At 43.4% G+C, this 16556-nt stretch overlaps 1 protein-coding gene across 5 annotated transcripts in view; it reads right to left on the minus strand.

Annotated features, from left to right (window-relative positions):
* trpm7 (transient receptor potential cation channel, subfamily M, member 7) overlaps positions 1 to 16178 on the minus strand; it is a 32244-nt gene extending 16066 nt beyond the window's left edge. For 4 of the 5 annotated variants that reach the window (XM_048262795.1, XM_048262793.1, XM_048262792.1 and 1 more), the window contains exons 1-19: positions 16011 to 16178; positions 9049 to 9128; positions 8295 to 8333; positions 7341 to 7539; positions 7012 to 7225; positions 6396 to 6520; positions 5803 to 5974; positions 4964 to 5138; positions 4685 to 4808; positions 4483 to 4555; positions 2757 to 2857; positions 2376 to 2510; positions 2182 to 2235; positions 1955 to 2095; positions 1432 to 1563; positions 980 to 1257; positions 551 to 779; positions 298 to 447; positions 42 to 185 (exon numbers count right to left, since the gene is read on the minus strand). In XM_048262795.1, the coding sequence (XP_048118752.1) occupies positions 42 to 185; positions 298 to 447; positions 551 to 779; positions 980 to 1257; positions 1432 to 1563; positions 1955 to 2095; positions 2182 to 2235; positions 2376 to 2510; positions 2757 to 2857; positions 4483 to 4555; positions 4685 to 4808; positions 4964 to 5138; positions 5803 to 5974; positions 6396 to 6520; positions 7012 to 7225; positions 7341 to 7539; positions 8295 to 8333; positions 9049 to 9128; positions 16011 to 16013 (2568 nt within the window). In that variant the 5' untranslated portion in view covers positions 16014 to 16178. Of the gene's footprint in view, positions 1 to 41; positions 186 to 297; positions 448 to 550; positions 780 to 979; positions 1258 to 1431; positions 1564 to 1954; positions 2096 to 2181; positions 2236 to 2375; positions 2511 to 2756; positions 2858 to 4482; positions 4556 to 4684; positions 4809 to 4963; positions 5139 to 5802; positions 5975 to 6395; positions 6521 to 7011; positions 7226 to 7340; positions 7540 to 8294; positions 8334 to 9048; positions 9129 to 14901; positions 14972 to 16010 lie in introns of those variants that run through there. The other variant, XM_048262794.1, reaches the window with a different exon arrangement.
* Between the last annotated feature and the right edge of the window lie 378 nt (positions 16179 to 16556).

A 16556-nucleotide genomic window follows, 5' to 3' on the forward strand; every position in this document is an offset into this window, starting at 1 on the left:
TTCTCAGGCTGCCGTGGGGCAGGGCGTTCGGGCATACGTACCGTGTTGAACCAGAATTTCACAATGGGAGCGTGGTAGAATGCATAGAATTTCCTGGTGATGGGTAACCTCCTGGAACGCACATGGACCTCGGGCTCATTCTTGACCTCAACATTGTCGTTCATTCGAACTTCTTTGAAAACATCCTGGAAACAAACATTTACTTTAATGCCTACGCAATGTAGTATTATATGTAGTTATACTACAACTGTCATTACAAAAGCCCAAACTTGTTCCTATTGGGTAGGTGATCCATACCATTTGGATGTCTTCCACTGGATTCTGTAGGTTGTGGTCACTGTCCTCCATCTGATGGGCATCCTGAGACTGTGGGATGTGCGACATCTCTGCTTTTGTCTTGTACTCCAACAAAAGGATGGCAGGGGGGACCAAAATGCTCAAAATGACCTAAAACATGCAATGTAGATACATTTGACATACTTACGGAAAGACACACTATCCACATCAAGCTATTGGTTAAGGAGAAGACCAATATGGCTGGAATAGGCACCTTATACCAGGAGTTTTTGCGCATGTTGAGACGACCCATCCACATGTCGGATAGCAGCATCTGGGTGCAGGTGTGGGCAACAAAGGGCCGCAGGTGCGAGGACACGGCCAGCTTCAGACAGGTGGAGTTGCTCCAGTTCTTCAGCTCGTAGGTCAGCAGCTTCATGGCCATGGTCTCATCCTGACGGAAGGACTCCTCCAGCAGGTCCACAGCCAGTTGGCCAAATTCACTGCAAGGACAAAAGCAATCAATTCAAAAACATGGCTCAAACGCAAAAACACCCCCCACTGAAAAAAAATAATTACTCTCCCACTTATTTCACCTTGAGAATCATAACCAGGAAAGACAACTCCAAATCCCTGTCTCTTAAATTCCATAAAAGATCCAATCAGATAATTAACTTTCTCTATCACTGGGAAGACCACTCACTTGGAGTAATCCTTCAGTTCGTCTGAAGTGTCGTCCACCACATCACTGCGCTTGGCTTCGTAGCCCATGGAGCGGCACAGCTTGCAGGCCACCAGGGCCTTGGCCATGGACTCCTCGCCATGCTGCCAAAAGAAGAGGGCCATCTTCTGCCGCTTCATCAGCACGGCCCACACTAGCAGCTCGTTGAAGGGGTAGGGGAAACGCCGAGTCTCGGGATCGTCAATGTCCACGATGTCCTCTTTGCTCTTCTTCTTGGCCTGCTCAGTCGTGGATTCCAGCTAGAAAATACAGCGATACGAGATAATTAAATCATTAACACTCCAAGAAGTTGAAGAATGCAGAACTGGTAGCAGAAGCAAGAGAACAAGTCTGGCAAGTCCACAAAGACCAGAGAAGATAGGTGTTAGAGGAAGAATAGGAATCCATGATGGAGGCAGACACGTGGAACTCACCTTGGGCTTGTAAGGCTGAGCAGTCTTGATGAAGTGATTGTGCCTGGTCTTCTCTTTCTTGTCTGCCTGAATGCTGAAGGACTCGTGGCTCTTGCGGAGGTTGGAGCCACTGGGTGCATGGCGACCAGACCGCTGACAACAAATAAAGTCAGAAGATGTCAGTGCTCTTGTTTCAAAGTAAGCTTTAGAAAAGTATAAACATCTGACATTCCAGTCAAATGGAAACACTATAGAGATACCAAATAATGTCTTATGTCTGACAAATATCTGTTGTTTTGGGCATTTCTAAGCTTGTTCCAGTTCTTCCCATTTCAACCCTCCACTGGATATTTTCCACATACTTTGGTGATGGAGTTAAACTAAAAATGACCTGGAATTTAGCGCTAAAAACAAAATCCGTTTCCACATCCGTACTGCTTTTTATTAATTTCCCGTTGTTAGCACTATTAATAACAATCATAAAACAATGTGGAACGTTATGTGGATAATTTTGGTTAGTTTTGGAAAAACCACAGATATTTACCCGATTGTTTCCATGAAGGTTGTTGTAGATTATTCTAAAGCGTTTTCTTGTATAGTTGCATCTGTAAGTTCCACCCATGAGGTACTCAATGACGAGGCCCACATCAATTAGTGTTATTTTGTAGTTTGGTGGCAAGTTACCCTTTACAGAAGGATAAAAAGGTTAGGAGGAAGGCACAAAGATTTAACACTCATGGTTTAATGAATTACAAATAGGGTATGTCACACCTGTTTGACATCTCTGACAAGATGAAAGAGAGTTGGATTTGTTGGTAATTGTTTCTAAATGGAGAAAAGACAGAACATCAATCAATGGGGTTGAAGCCAAGAAAATTCTTACTCTGAATAAAGTACAAAAATGTTGCCTTAATCTGGTGGCCTCTGTCCATTTAATCAAAAACATATAAATCACACTGATTTACCGTGTTGTAAAGTTCCTCCAGACGATTGATAGTTAGGAATCGATGCATGCTGACCCCATTCTCAATAAGCAGCTTGACAAAGTCCACACGATCCATTACAAGGGCATCTAACATGGCTTGTTCCAAAGACCCAACCTAAAACATGAACATTAGATTTTTATCTAATCCAATGAACTTCTCATTTAGCACAACTACTTTGACTTTATGTTACTGCTATATTCAGTAAGATATCACAACTAATAGAACTACTTTCAAGATAGCCTTTCAGTTATGAACAGTCATAAATGCCTGTTGGCATATTCATAAAGGATAAGATGGCGTATTCATAAAAGAATAAATATTCCTTGAGCAAACTTTTTTTGCTGCCAAAAAAACACATACCAGTAACTGCTGTCCATACAGCAACACATGATCCTTAGCTATGTCCACTCGGTCCCAGGCCAGGGTTAGGACGAGTTGGTCAAAGGCAGAAGCACTTGTGCCTGCAGAAAGAAAGGAAGCCGACTTGATTAAACTGTATCATTAATGAACAAGTGATGAACTACAATCAGATAGATAGTAAGATTAATCTGGTACTGCAGCCTTAAAGTCGATTTTATACATGCACCTTTTAGTCCAGGGCTAGGTTCCCTCCCTTCTCTAGCAATCTGCCCATATTTAATGGACTACAATTAAGGATTATCCATTATATAAGGATATGTGTTTTTTTCCCCAATTAAATGTATAAGCATTGTACATTTTTGCTGTATCTGCATTAACTGGCAGAAGAGTGATTACTTAAAACAAGTATACTTCATTGAAAGCTTTCATTGTAGAATTCCTTCATTCCTTCAGACACCAGAACAAAAGCGCTATTCCCCTAGACTTTTTTTCTGCTGCCAGTTTACAATGAAGCACCAGGACAAAAATAGGGCAGCACTATTTTTCACAACACATACAAGCAAATCTATAAAGATTATATAAAGATTGAGAAAGATATAAAGATTGTATGGGATGACAGCATAATGATGTGGAAAAGTTGGGAAAGTTAAAAAATTAAAAACTAGCCCTGTGGGGTTAACAAAAGTGGGCAAAAGCTCTCAGCCTGCTGTGTTGTCTTAAGGGGCCAAGAAAGGGATGCCTTACTGGTTCACCAACAATAATAGAGCACTGACAGAAATATTTAAACTCTCAAGCACACCCTCTAGAGAGCTTTAAATGGACAGACTGACCAAACTTGTTTTTTGTTTTGGCATAATTCGCTTATTGGCAAACATGTTAAGTAGGTTATAGGTGGGACAGTAAGGCATACCAACAGTATTGTCTATCCTAGATCCTGACTATGACTACATCAAAAGCACATCCGCGGGACCAGCCTGGCACAAAGAAATGTTTACTCAACACAGGTGAATAACCCAGCAATGTTCTCTCTCAAAAGGTACAAAGGCCCAGGCACTGCAGTAATAACGACAGGGGAAATAAAAAAGAAAAAAGAAAAAGAACTAAAGGAAAAAAAGAGAGGGAAAAAAAAAACGCTTTGTAAGATAAGAGTCCAACAACAGAAACTTAAGGAGTTTCCCTGCCAGTGAGTCCCCTTGTGTGGAATGCAGGGGGGAAAACGCTGCCCACAGGGAGGGGCTCTCCCACTGTTCGTCTGTGTGGATGATAGTCGGCCTGCTCCAGCGGCCGAGGTCCCTGCGCAGCGAAACCCAATGCGGGCTTGGCCACATGCCCTGCTGCCACAGAGATGAGGGCCCACAGGAAGAGCGTGTGACAGAGCGGGACCGGACGCTCCCCCCACCCCACACATCATCACCCTGCCTGCACATCCACTTGGCAACGGGGGGAGACCGTTCCCAAAACACATCTATATTAATTTAGGGAGCGAAACCATCCAGAATGTAAACAGGGGCAGTGAACCCCAATCCCGCCGTGCTGACATCTGTGTGCGATTAGACGCACGAGGACACAGACTCACGGATCACAGGTTTCATTTATCAACAGGCATGACATGGGACCATGAAAACCTTTAGATTAATGTGCACCATTAGATAACAGGGTACAAAGCATCAGGCTTTATTTGTGCAATAGGAAATAAAGATTTCAGCGGCAGATTGTTTTCACCTACCTTTTAAGAAGGCTTTGAGTATGGCAACATCTATATCTTGGTGCTCCTCTGCTCCTACATGAAAGACTGTTATCTTTTATATTGCCAAAAGGGAAGATGGGGGGAAAAAATACTTATTAGGACAGCAAAACTATGGTCAAAACAAATGATGTGTTACAAAATGGCTTAAATATGGTGCTTGGTGTAGATTGGTATTATTTACCAATTCTTTGTTCTTCATGCATTCCATTAACGTCTGGAAAAGGTGGATGGCATCACTGTGGCTGAAGTTGAATGTCTTCTTGATTGTAGCAATGATGTCGGCCTCAACACCGTCTGGGAGTCCCCTGAAAGGCAATCATCAATACTCCTCATCACAAGCTGTTCATACTCTTAAAAACCTTAACCAAAAAAAAAGGCCCTGTTGAGCACTATATTACTAATCCTTCATTGACCGTGAGACAGCTGGCTACACTGTAGTGTGCCGGTTTCCTTCACTCACCCTCCTTCTTCGGTCTGTTTGTGCACGTAGGCCAGGATGTCAGCGGCCCGGCCGGTACCCTCACACACCACCACGGGCACTGGGGGGCTCTCCTGCAGGTACTCCAGCACCGTCAGGATCACATTGGGGCCCCCCTCAAAGATCAGAGCCACCACTGGGACACCCTGACCGATCCCTGTCCACACACACACGTTTGTTTACATTGACGGATTTAACATAAACAAAATACACAGTAAAACACATCTGATAGTTTATGTCAGTGATGTTACTGAAGAGGCCCATCACATTCATCAATTCCAAATGATTCATTCTGATTATGTGGTCCTGTATTCGTTAACCATTACCTTTTCACTGCACTAAGAAACGTATTGCTAAGCAATTCTCACAAATATATTTAGTTCTGCAAAATGACTCATAATTCTAGGTTAAACATCATAGATAGAGAACAAGCAATTTTTCATTCATTTGCATGCTCTGGCAAATTACTGTTTTAAGGTCACAAGTCCGTAAACAGCAAAATAACAATTTAAGCTGCACTTAACTTGGAGTGATAACAGTGATCAGCCGTGGCCCCATAGAGGCAATTTCACAGCAGCAGTAGTCCTAAGAGTAAGCTATATTAAGACTATGTAGTCACAGCACATGCCTTATCTTGAAAGTTAAAAGTCTTGATTTAAAATGTGTTTTTAACTGGGCATCAAGTGGACAAGTCAGATACAGGGAGGACCCACACAAACATGCTTTTACACATTTCATGTGCCATTTCTCTAAAGAGTTTGGACTACTGTACTCCAGTAGCCCCAGCAGTGGATGGGCATGAGGCTGAAGGGAGCCCTTACTGGCATGGATCCTCTGCAGGTTAATGTGCTTCTCCAGCTCTCGCCGCAGGTTGACCTCCGCCCCGTATTTCCCCACTGTCCCATCATCCACTAGGATGAAATGCGAGTGGAGGTTGTTGAGCACGTTCAGCTTGCTCAGGGGGTTCAGCAGGGTTTGGTATGGGGCGACCACCTGCACAGTGAGAGGGCATGCGCTGTCATTTGGTTATCACGCTCTTGTTTATTTGTTATCTTTTCTATCTTTCTCCCGTGTTTTCCCCTAAGTGACTTTCTATCCCTTTTCACATGCCACTATTTACATAGAAACAGTTTCCTCTACAACTTTAAGGAGGCTAAACAATCCAGAGGTCTGAATACTTTGGACGACCTGTTCTCCAAACAACTTGGCCCACCATCAATCAGACATGTTTGCCAACAATCGATATTTAACACTGAAAGAGACACATATATCTTAAGGCAAAATACCTTCATAATCTACACAAGATGTTATTATGTATATTGTTAAATCAAAGGAGACATTTGTGTTGTGTGGTGTTGTGTTGTGTTGAGTAAGGATTACATCCCAGAGGGCATTAGAGAGAGACTGGACTCACATCTCTTCCAATGAGGTCGTTCCTATTCTCTATAACCCCCCAGGGGGCAATCCCAATAGTGCAAATTTTCCGTGAGGATCTCGAAGAGTGCTCTTTCAGGGCGTCCCCAACATGTTTGGCCACACCTGCAAAATACAACATAAAAAACAAAACAGCAGCTCAGGTCAGCAAAGTTGAGTCTGCCAAGAGTTCCACCTGACGTGTTACTTATTCCCAAATCCCACAGAAAGTCAAAACAGAGGTGTGTTCAGTCACTGTCAGCTAAACAGGAAGACAGATGCCTTTTTAAACTAGCAGCCTCTTAAAATAGTGCTGCTCTACAGCATTAGGCCTGTCTGGCCCTTGACGCCATCATTACCAATCCCAGTAAATATCACGTTAGATAATTGGCCCACAGAGACATCTCCAAAAGCGTATCATTAACTCCTTGTTTCTTAGTCTTCCATTAGTGGCTCTTTGGCAGACACCACCCTAGATAAGCTGGCATCCAAAGTTTTCAATGTTTTTTCCAATCAACTTCCTGACAAATGTTGTGTGTAATCATGCTTGTGTTGTTGGTCTCTGGTGTTTATTGTTGGAGTGGAGGGGTAACGGGGCGGTGCTATGAGGGTCTTGCCTGTGTTGACTCCACCAGTGAGGATCCATGCTCCGGTGGTGACAGCAGCTTTGATCAGGCCCTTCCCCACCACCTGCTTGATGCGTGGATGCAGGTCGAAGTTCTGGACGCCTCCATGGACAGATATGAGGATTTTGGGAAGCTCCATCTGCCATTCTTTTAGCATTAGGCGAAGGACACTCTCTGGCGTCGAATCGTAGGATAGTCGACAGTACTGCGGAGAGAGGACACAAGTGAGTCACGTCCTCAAGTTATTTAAAGTGCTTAAGCAACACTCTGTGATTTAAAGATGACCCAGAGCCAGTCTGACTGAGCTCGGGATGGCCCACCTTGGCTCTGTAGGAGTGGGATCCTCCCTGGAAGTTGATGGTGCCGTAGGCATCGGTGGGGTTCTCCTCGGTGTGCTTCTCCATAGACCACTCCTCCAGCTCGGGCATCTCATTCTCACCCAATTTCACATCCGAGTATTTCATGGCCAGGCTGGCGGTGAAGCCCGCATGCTGCCTGACCAGCCGCCCACAGCAGCACCTGTGGACACGAGGCCCCACAAAACTCTGCTTAACATGTGCAGTAATGACAGGAGTCCTACATGACATTTTATTTCCATAATGACTGGAACTAATGGCACTGTTGTGATAACATGTAATTGCCATTAAAACAAGTCATAACACATTCACAAAAGGTTGAGTAACCATACATCTACAGTCTACATAGCATATTTCATGTCTAACTTTTGCTTATATTTCTCTGCTGTTTTAGAGTGGTGTTGGGTGTCATGGACCCCGGTAACCCAGAGGCCTGATACTAGATCAGTGCCGGGGGAGGGTGAATCCTTTGTTCCCGTAAACCCTTCGGCCACATGAGATTTTCCACCTCACACCCTCCTACATACAGTATATGCCAGTAAAGGCTGAACCCCATCCAAATTTCATGCTTTGAATAACAGTAGGGAACACAATTACATCCTGGCCTTCGAAGCCCAGGAACTAATTGCTTCCTACAGAGGGGTGGTGCACAGTTTTGTATACCAGCCCTGCCTAAAACTGGAGATCTGAGGCCAAACTCAGCTGATAACGCTGCTACAGTTACAGCCAATCTGGTCATGTGCTAGCAAGACATTCTACACATTTAAAAATGCATTTAAAAAAACATTTACAGATGGTGTTGTCTAAAATGATGGATAAAAGTCATCTTTGGCAAACTACTGGCCAGCGCTTTTTATAGTGGTTTGTAGTTAGAGATAATGAAAATCACACTGAATGAAGGAAACGCCAGACACTTACCGCACTAGCTGCTGGCAGACCTGACATCCTGGAAGACATCTAGACAAATAAAGAAAAACAATACATATCAATATTTGCAATACACATATAGTGCTTGTGTGTAAAACAAATCTACACTACTGGTAACGTGTTACTGATTTCTGCTTCATGTTAACAACAAGGGTTTATACAAACCCCCACTTCTGTTAAAGGTCAAAATCCCTGTGCAGAGCTCTTCTTGCTCCAGGTGCTGATGGTGTGCAGTATAACTATTGAAAAGTCAAAAGAGTAGTATACATCACACACTGGAGTGTGTGATGTATACTACTCTTTTGACCCCACTTCTGTTAGTTTAGCAGTTCATCAAATCACTCAGTAACAAAATGTCAGGCTCCAGGTCCTGGAATGTTCTGACTGACTTATTGCCTTGAGCACTCAAGAACTCAATGGACTAGAGAGGAATAGTCAACTTATTGGTTTGGATAGACAGCAAAGAATTTGATCTGTTCAGACAACGAATGATAAAGAATGATGATTCTACGCTCAAGCTCCAAATAGAATCCTTCTATAGACTTTCCACATGAAAGTGTGACATTCCAAGGTTTGGCAAAACTGCAGAGGTTGAAAGTCAGCAATGTGACTGTTACACAAGAGTTTTGGACAGACTAAGATTCTTGATGCCATTTTTTCTGTGCTTTATATTGGGCATTAGACACACAATTTACATTTCAGTGGCATTGTCATTGAACATAAGGAGCAAGCAACCATACTATACCTGTGGGGGTCTTTCGACACTGGTAGTATATATACACATTCCCTCTTGGTGAAAGTTCTTTCTATCCAGGATTTCTGGGACTGCACAGAACCAAAAGATCACAGATCGCTTAGACAAAGGCAAAACAGGAAGATTACAAGTTAATGTAAACACAAAGATGCAAAGGACAGTAAGGAAAATGACAGGAGAGCGAATGTGGGTAAAATAATTGATATTATTAAATAGATGAATCAAACATCATTTTTTTCTTCCAGTTATTCATAAACAGCATTTCCATTTCATAAAAACCAGAGGCATGCAGCAGCCATTCCAAAGCCCTCTGAAGTTCTCCTGCAGCAGCATTGTTGAAGCGCATCTCAAATCAACCAAAATGGCAGAGGTTATAAGTGCCCCGCTAATCCAGGCTTTATTGAAAATCCTACAGGATCAGTACACTACTTAATAAACAAATAAATGTAATCAGGGAAAATCCTTTGTACCCCTAGTCCAGCGGAGGCCATTCACAGGCACAAACTCAATCACTCCACGCACTGCTTCCGGCAAGAAGTTGCATACAGCTGGAGGGATTTAAACTCCTAAGAATTTTTAATTAAAATTTCGAGCTCCACTACCTTCTGGTTTTTTGACAAAAATAATTCAGGGGCCCCAAAGACATCTGAGCCACGACATACACTCAAGCACACAGCAACAATGTCAAAGTCTCAACACACCGCCTGGTGAAGAAACGCTGACACCATGTGAGGAATATCTATACTAATTAGCCAATTGCATTTGCGTCGGCCATAATGAAAATTGAGCCAGGCGCTCTGACAGATGTACCTCAAAGTCATCTTCTTCGTCTCGCTGCTTCAAAGCTCGGTACAGGAACATAACCACAGTTCTTCCAGCATCGCCCACACCACCCAAGCTGTCCAAATCCCTTAATCACTCTTTTGTTTTCATGCGACCGGTTTGCTCCAGGTGTCAAAGTCTAAAACCACGTATCGGAATCTTCCACACAAAAAAAAGAACTTTTCCAGGTTAAAGGCTGAACAATCAGACAGAGGGTTCCGTCCGGCTACATCTCCGCCCTGGTTAATTTGTAAGGGTGAGGAGAAGTGGAGGTTTGGGGCTTGATGAATGTCTCTGCGCCAAGGCAGATTATTGGAGAGGAGCGAGGGGCTGGAACTGAGGGTGATCTATGCCATGGACACCACAGCACCTGGAGAAGCATGCAGACACATTAGGCTGGCTTCCACATCAAAGGAGGTGGCCTCCCTGATTGCCCGTTTGCACGGCTAACACTAAAGTGGGAGTGCTCTCGAGAGCAAATCTGACCTAGCCACATGTTTCTGTCAGACTACCTTGGCGCTACTATTTGGAAGCGTTCCTCACTCATATTAGACGTTATTTAAGTAAGTATGAGGACAAGTGCATATAGTGTTCTAACGGTGTACAGGGGAAAAAATCTACAGACACTTCTTTCTACAGTCTTGAGTTAATCTCAGACTGATCATCAGTAGCCCAACAACAGCAGGATGCAGTCCCTCGCTGGAAATTATTTCATAAGTGGCTTCCCCACATACAAGGTTTAACAATATGCAAAAGAAGCTTACTTGGAGGGGCCATGCCAACAGGAACCACAGTAACATTTGCCAGAAAGTTTTTGCACATTTTATAAACACCATCCTGATTAGCTTAAGAGGCACTTTTAAAGAATCCAAGGCAATGAGTTGAATGATGAAAGCATACCTCACCAATAGGCATATTCACTTCAACACTTCCACTGGTTTCAGCTAATGAGTGGCACCATTCATGCCAGATTTTACGAGAACCATCTTGAGATTAGTGTGTATCAGAGGAAAGGCCTCTGCTCAAAACCAGACCGATTTGTCTGTGTTAGGGGTTTAAAGGTATGTATTTGCACCGAACCGCTTAGTTACAGGATGTTAGGTTCAATAAAGATGTGTACTGAATGTACCGAATGCAGTCTTCAGCAGTAGGCTTTTTTTCGTGTGGACCATGTTTCAAATGGGAGTTTCCATACAAACATATTAAGTGGCGGACCATATGTCAGTTTAGTTCATGAATGGCAAAAAAACATTTGACACCTTTTCAAAACACTATTCCTGCTAATATGTGTTCAGTATCAGCAATATTGTCAGTGAATGATAGACTACACCACTGCTGCTAGCCTAAGTGATACGCAGAACTACGCTAGCCTGGGTTTTCCCATGCTGACTGATTATACACTATTTTATTAACGCTGCTAAGCAGCCTGGATTCCATGGACTTTGTTTTCACCTCAACGAAGGAACCAATCACAGAGCGGAGGGGGGGACAGCAAGACCATGACGACACACCGAAGCGGTTATGAGCTAAGTACAGACGAATTTGATAGACATCCGTAGCGCCCAATAAACGGCTCTGGGCATTCGTAAACCACATTTCAAATACGAGAAAATGTACATGTAGTTCCCAGACCGCATCTCAATGAGATGAGGTTTTGGCGCCAGGCTAGAACTATGCAGTATACCCACTTAAAAGCATCATAAGCTCAGTATACCCACTTAAAATTAGCCTGGAGATTCCAGACCCAAATCCGAAAGATTAATGGTCTGGCCATGAATAATGTAATGGCACAACTCGAGGGGCGGCACCAAGCATGCATTTGAAAATCTCACTGCACGCAATTGACTGTATACGACCAATGTTTACGGACTTGATTCCGGACTTCGACGCAATTGGATAACACTACGACTGTCATCTGTTTAGCTCGCCTCTGGCCCGCCTATATCAGATACACCGATGTGATTGGTTCCCCGCGATACAAGGGACAAAAGTAACGTGCATCATTACTCATTGCCAGAGTGACTCGCTAAGCACATTGAAACTGTGCTCCCGCGAGAACTCTGGATTCCCAGGGTAACTAAAATAGGCAAGGATACGTATTAACATTTGGAGTTGATCACAGTATACCCACTACAGCTAACTAGACTACATCACAGTATACCCACTACAGCTAACTAGACTACATCACAGTATACCCACTACAGCTAACTAGACTACACGACTGGCTAGCAGTACTTACAGGCTTACTGTACCAAAAATTAACCGAACCGTGACTTCAACACAAGAGGTATGTACCAAATTGTGATTTTTGTGTACTGTTACACCCCTAGTGTGTAGCATGTCATAGCTGTCCCTAAATAGGACGGTAACTACTTAATTGGGCTGCTAATGCTAGGCTAAAGTCCCTGAGCTGCAGCCTGCAGGCCGCGCTGGAGCAGCGACCACACGGCTCCCCCGAGTGGGCCTTTGCTCCTCCTCATTCCCACACCGGTGGACTGTGGCACTGCCTCAAGCCTTTTTCCCACACTGTAGTGGAGGAGGAATGGCCTGCAGTAACAGTTAACCTTCCTCACTTTCTAGTGCCCTTACTTGAGCAATTGTCTCAAGATAAGATCTATCCCGTCACTTCACTCACATTCACAGACACACACACGCTCAGACACACAGGCACACATACACCTAACTGTGCAGTCTGTTAACCAGACTTGCATTATCTGAGCACAAAGGTGCATAATTATCTAAAACTAACACAGAAGCCAGCAGGGGTATATTAACACTAGACTGCCCTTTACAGATGAAATGCACCAGTAGGGGGACAATATCTTACACTATCTAAGGGAAAAAGCATTTAAAATCTTTTGAACTTTGTTCCCTTTTTAAATATCATTCTATTCAAGAATGCCAACTTGACAACACATGTTAACCCAACAATTACTGCTTTCCCAGAAGGGCTCATAAAAATGGATTCTGTGAACTGGAGAGCACACAACTTTCTGTGAAAGAAGGCTAGAGAAATCACACTTGACAAACCAGTTTTCAACAGCATGTGACTACAGGTCTTAAGCTTGCCCTTTATCTATAAATAAAGCAGAGTGCAAACACAAAACTTCCACGCTGCTTCTTTAGGACTAGACGCCATATGACATGTCTAAAACTCTCCACTGCAAAAAAGAAAAAAACTCTTTCTCTCTAACAAATACTTGCAACGTTTATGTTTTTTTCCCCCTTTTCAAACCGAGGGCCTTGCTTCCATGGGTAATTGTAGCTTTGTCATGAAAATGAACACAAAGGCTAAACACACACACACACACACACACACACACACGTGCGCACACACAAACAGAGAGACCACATAAAGGTGGAAAGGGAGGCTTGAGCTGCCTGCTCACACTGAGCTATAGGAGTACAAACTGCCCAACTAGTGTTACTGTACATCAGCTGTGCACTGTGCCCTACATCCACACGGGATCCGCGAGTCCTTCAGGCGCTGCTCTGATGAGGAGGATGCTGCTGTTAGTGCCGCATCCCTACACCAAGGCTTTTTATGGAAACGCACCACCACAAGCATGAGAACTGGAGGATGCCGCATGTCATTCATAAAACACACACACACACACACACGCACGCACAGCAATTCACAGCACAGGTCCAGATTATGTTAAGCCCAACTCATCCCAGGTGTGAGATCCACTCTGGTCTCCCTTTTCTTACAGAAGATATTGATGTTGCGCTGGACTCCCAGCTGATCTATTCTGAGCTATTTGATATTCACCCCCTGACCTTCTACATTGCATTATCGAGCATCTCTATCTGTTATGCCCCCCACCCCCATCCCCAGGCCAGATTAAAAGAAAGAGTTTCTGGGCGTCGCTCTACACAACTGGCAGTCAGCCATGAGAAAATGGCCTGCATGGCATCAAGGCAACTGCCTTAATATTGTCTCACAATCAAAACCTCAGGAAGAGGGCAGAGCTAACAAGACCTGATCATAGAAATAATCCTTCAGTGGTAAGGCTTAATATGTTACAAGGCCTATGTGTGGTATGGTAATTGCTTTGCAGTGCTCAAAAGCTGCATGTAGAAAACATGGAGGGTTACAAGATTTTTATATACTATTAGTCTTGATTTATGCTTAACCTTTTACCACTTTATGTCCATCCTGTGACTGCTAAACCCATGGTTGGGGCGGAGGTCCCGTCCTTCCAGAACCACTGCTGAGTAGGAAAGCAGCAGGAGTAAGCTGAAACATGTGATGGTCTTAGAGGCTACGGTGTGAGGGAAAAGACCTCTCCACATGCCTGCCAGCAGTCACGCCACAGAGAAGGTCCACAGGCATCAGGCAAACAAAGAAGTTGTTTGGCAGATTTCAATGCCAATTTTATATGCACTGCTGCTATTGTAAGTGTATTGTAAATGCAAAGATGGGATGTAGATGAAGTCATTCAGACTGTATCATCATGTCAGCTGATTCAAGACACAACACCCCCCCCCAACCCTCCGAAGACGAGTCTGTCAGAGACATAAGACTTTTTTGTTTTTAGAAATAAACCAATAAACCACTCTTGATTACCTTACATGTGTATGATCTATCTGTAAGAATCATGGTAATCATAATAGATAATTGTTAATAATAGAACCGTAGCATCTTCACGCTTTCCTCTGCTGTAATTTGAATGTTATTCCTCATTTTTTTGTCATTTTGGATAAAAGCGTACTGTTGCTTCATTAACATAGACTGCACTAACTATATCTTTGTCCTGCAAAAGGGGACAAAGTAATAATGACATGTTCAGAAAAGCTGGGTTTTCCTACACTGTGTTATCTGCAAGGGACATGCCATTTCACCAGAATTCAACAATGAGGTTGGATATCCTTGTATGGATTTCTGGTAAGGATTTCAACTACTAGGGATTTCCATTAACATTATGCCACATTTCCAGAGCTAGAGTATTTCCAGAGTTACAAACCAAACATTTGTGATATGACACAAAATACATAGGAGTAAGATAAACCATTTCTAACCTGAACCCTGAAACAAACGCGTAATCTGTCAGATCAATCACCCAGGAGTCATGCTGCTGAGGAAGTTGGTGACGCCAAATTGTGTTGAGCTACTGGCGCGAGCCAGAGTGGTGCAAAGTGACTGTCCTGTGCAAGCCACGCTGACAGCACACCTGTCCTTCCATGGGTTGCGCGCTCACTGACAGATCATGTAAGAGCATGTGATGAAACTTATGGTAATTACTCAGCGTCTTCTGAGAGACAACCAACATAACTAAGGGTCATGCGACTAGCAAATATTATCTATTCTAGCTAGGAGAGCTCGGTAATGTTAACGTTAAACTTTGACAAAAACATTAACGTTAACCAGTCATAATACGAATTACAAATTACCCCTTTTCACGTGGGTCACCTAATGTAATCATACAAATGCTAAACCTTCTGATATCCTCATGTCTAAAATTACATTTTGATCCCAAGGACAAACCGATTAAAGATATAAAGTTAAGCAAGCCATCTGGTTGATGTCAAGATGAATAGCCAGTCTGACAATTCTAACTGTTGTTTACAAATTAGTTGTTTGTTAGCAAAAAGCTTGAGAGCCTAGACCATTTACCATCTAGCATATGAACAAAATAGCCAAGAAACCATATCAAACACTGGGTTGTTAAACAGCAAATATGATAACTCAACATTACTTTCGAACTCAGATGAGCTGGGTGGCTAGCCTTACTTTCCTTTAGCTAACAACATTAGCTAAGTAGCTAGCTCACCAGAGAACGTTAGTCAGTGAGAGCATGCATGCACGAGTGGGCAAGTAACGCAAATTGCACATACCCATCCCTTAAATATTATTTGCACACCTCACTGACTACTGGTAGGGATAATGGGGCTAAACCCTAGTTAGCAGCCCGACAGAGTGTAACTTGCCGGTTAGAGAACTTAATTTTATCGGACGCACTACTAGCTATTGTCATCGGTCCCAGGCTTGACAGTCGGCATGCAACGACTTGCTCAAGAGACATTCCACTAACTCGTCTGACTGAAAGAGCTAGCCTGCTGCTCCAAATCTGTGTGAGTCCCCCAGCATTACAAGGACGGGTAGAAAAGTATGAAATATCAAGTCGTACCATTCTCTTCACCGTTCAGACTCAGGAAGAGCTGTTTCGTGGTTTTTAGCCATCTATTGACGGTGTTATCAGTTAGCCTTGAAAGGAAAGCCCAGTTGACGTTGGAGAAATCTGCCTCCGCTCCAGCTCCAGCGGAAGGTTGCTTTTTCATAATTGTGCGACTCCGAACTGACGCTGCGTGACGAGTCAGCTGAGTCAGCCCGCAGGTTAGTCACGTGAGGCAGGAGGAGCAACAACGAAAAAACTCAGACACATCACCGCCACAGACAGTATCACGCAGGGCCATTTTATGATTGGGCATAGTCTTGCATGTGACTTGTACGAGGCTACAATCCAAGACATTGAGAAGCAGTAGCTCTGAAGTATTCTTCTGTACAAAGTTTATCAGTACCTTCTGAGGTTGACCTTATAACATAAAAGCTTCTACTCTTTGATGCAGATATGGAAGTTAGTTGGTGGAGTGGTTGCCTATATGTGTGCAAATGTAAACAGCCTTATCCACAATTTGCTGATGTCTTTAATTGTAATTTAGCAGGAGGATATATT

This window comes from Alosa alosa, chromosome 14 (genome assembly GCF_017589495.1).
Source record: "Alosa alosa isolate M-15738 ecotype Scorff River chromosome 14, AALO_Geno_1.1, whole genome shotgun sequence".
NCBI classification, from domain to species: Eukaryota; Metazoa; Chordata; class Actinopteri; order Clupeiformes; family Clupeidae; genus Alosa; species Alosa alosa.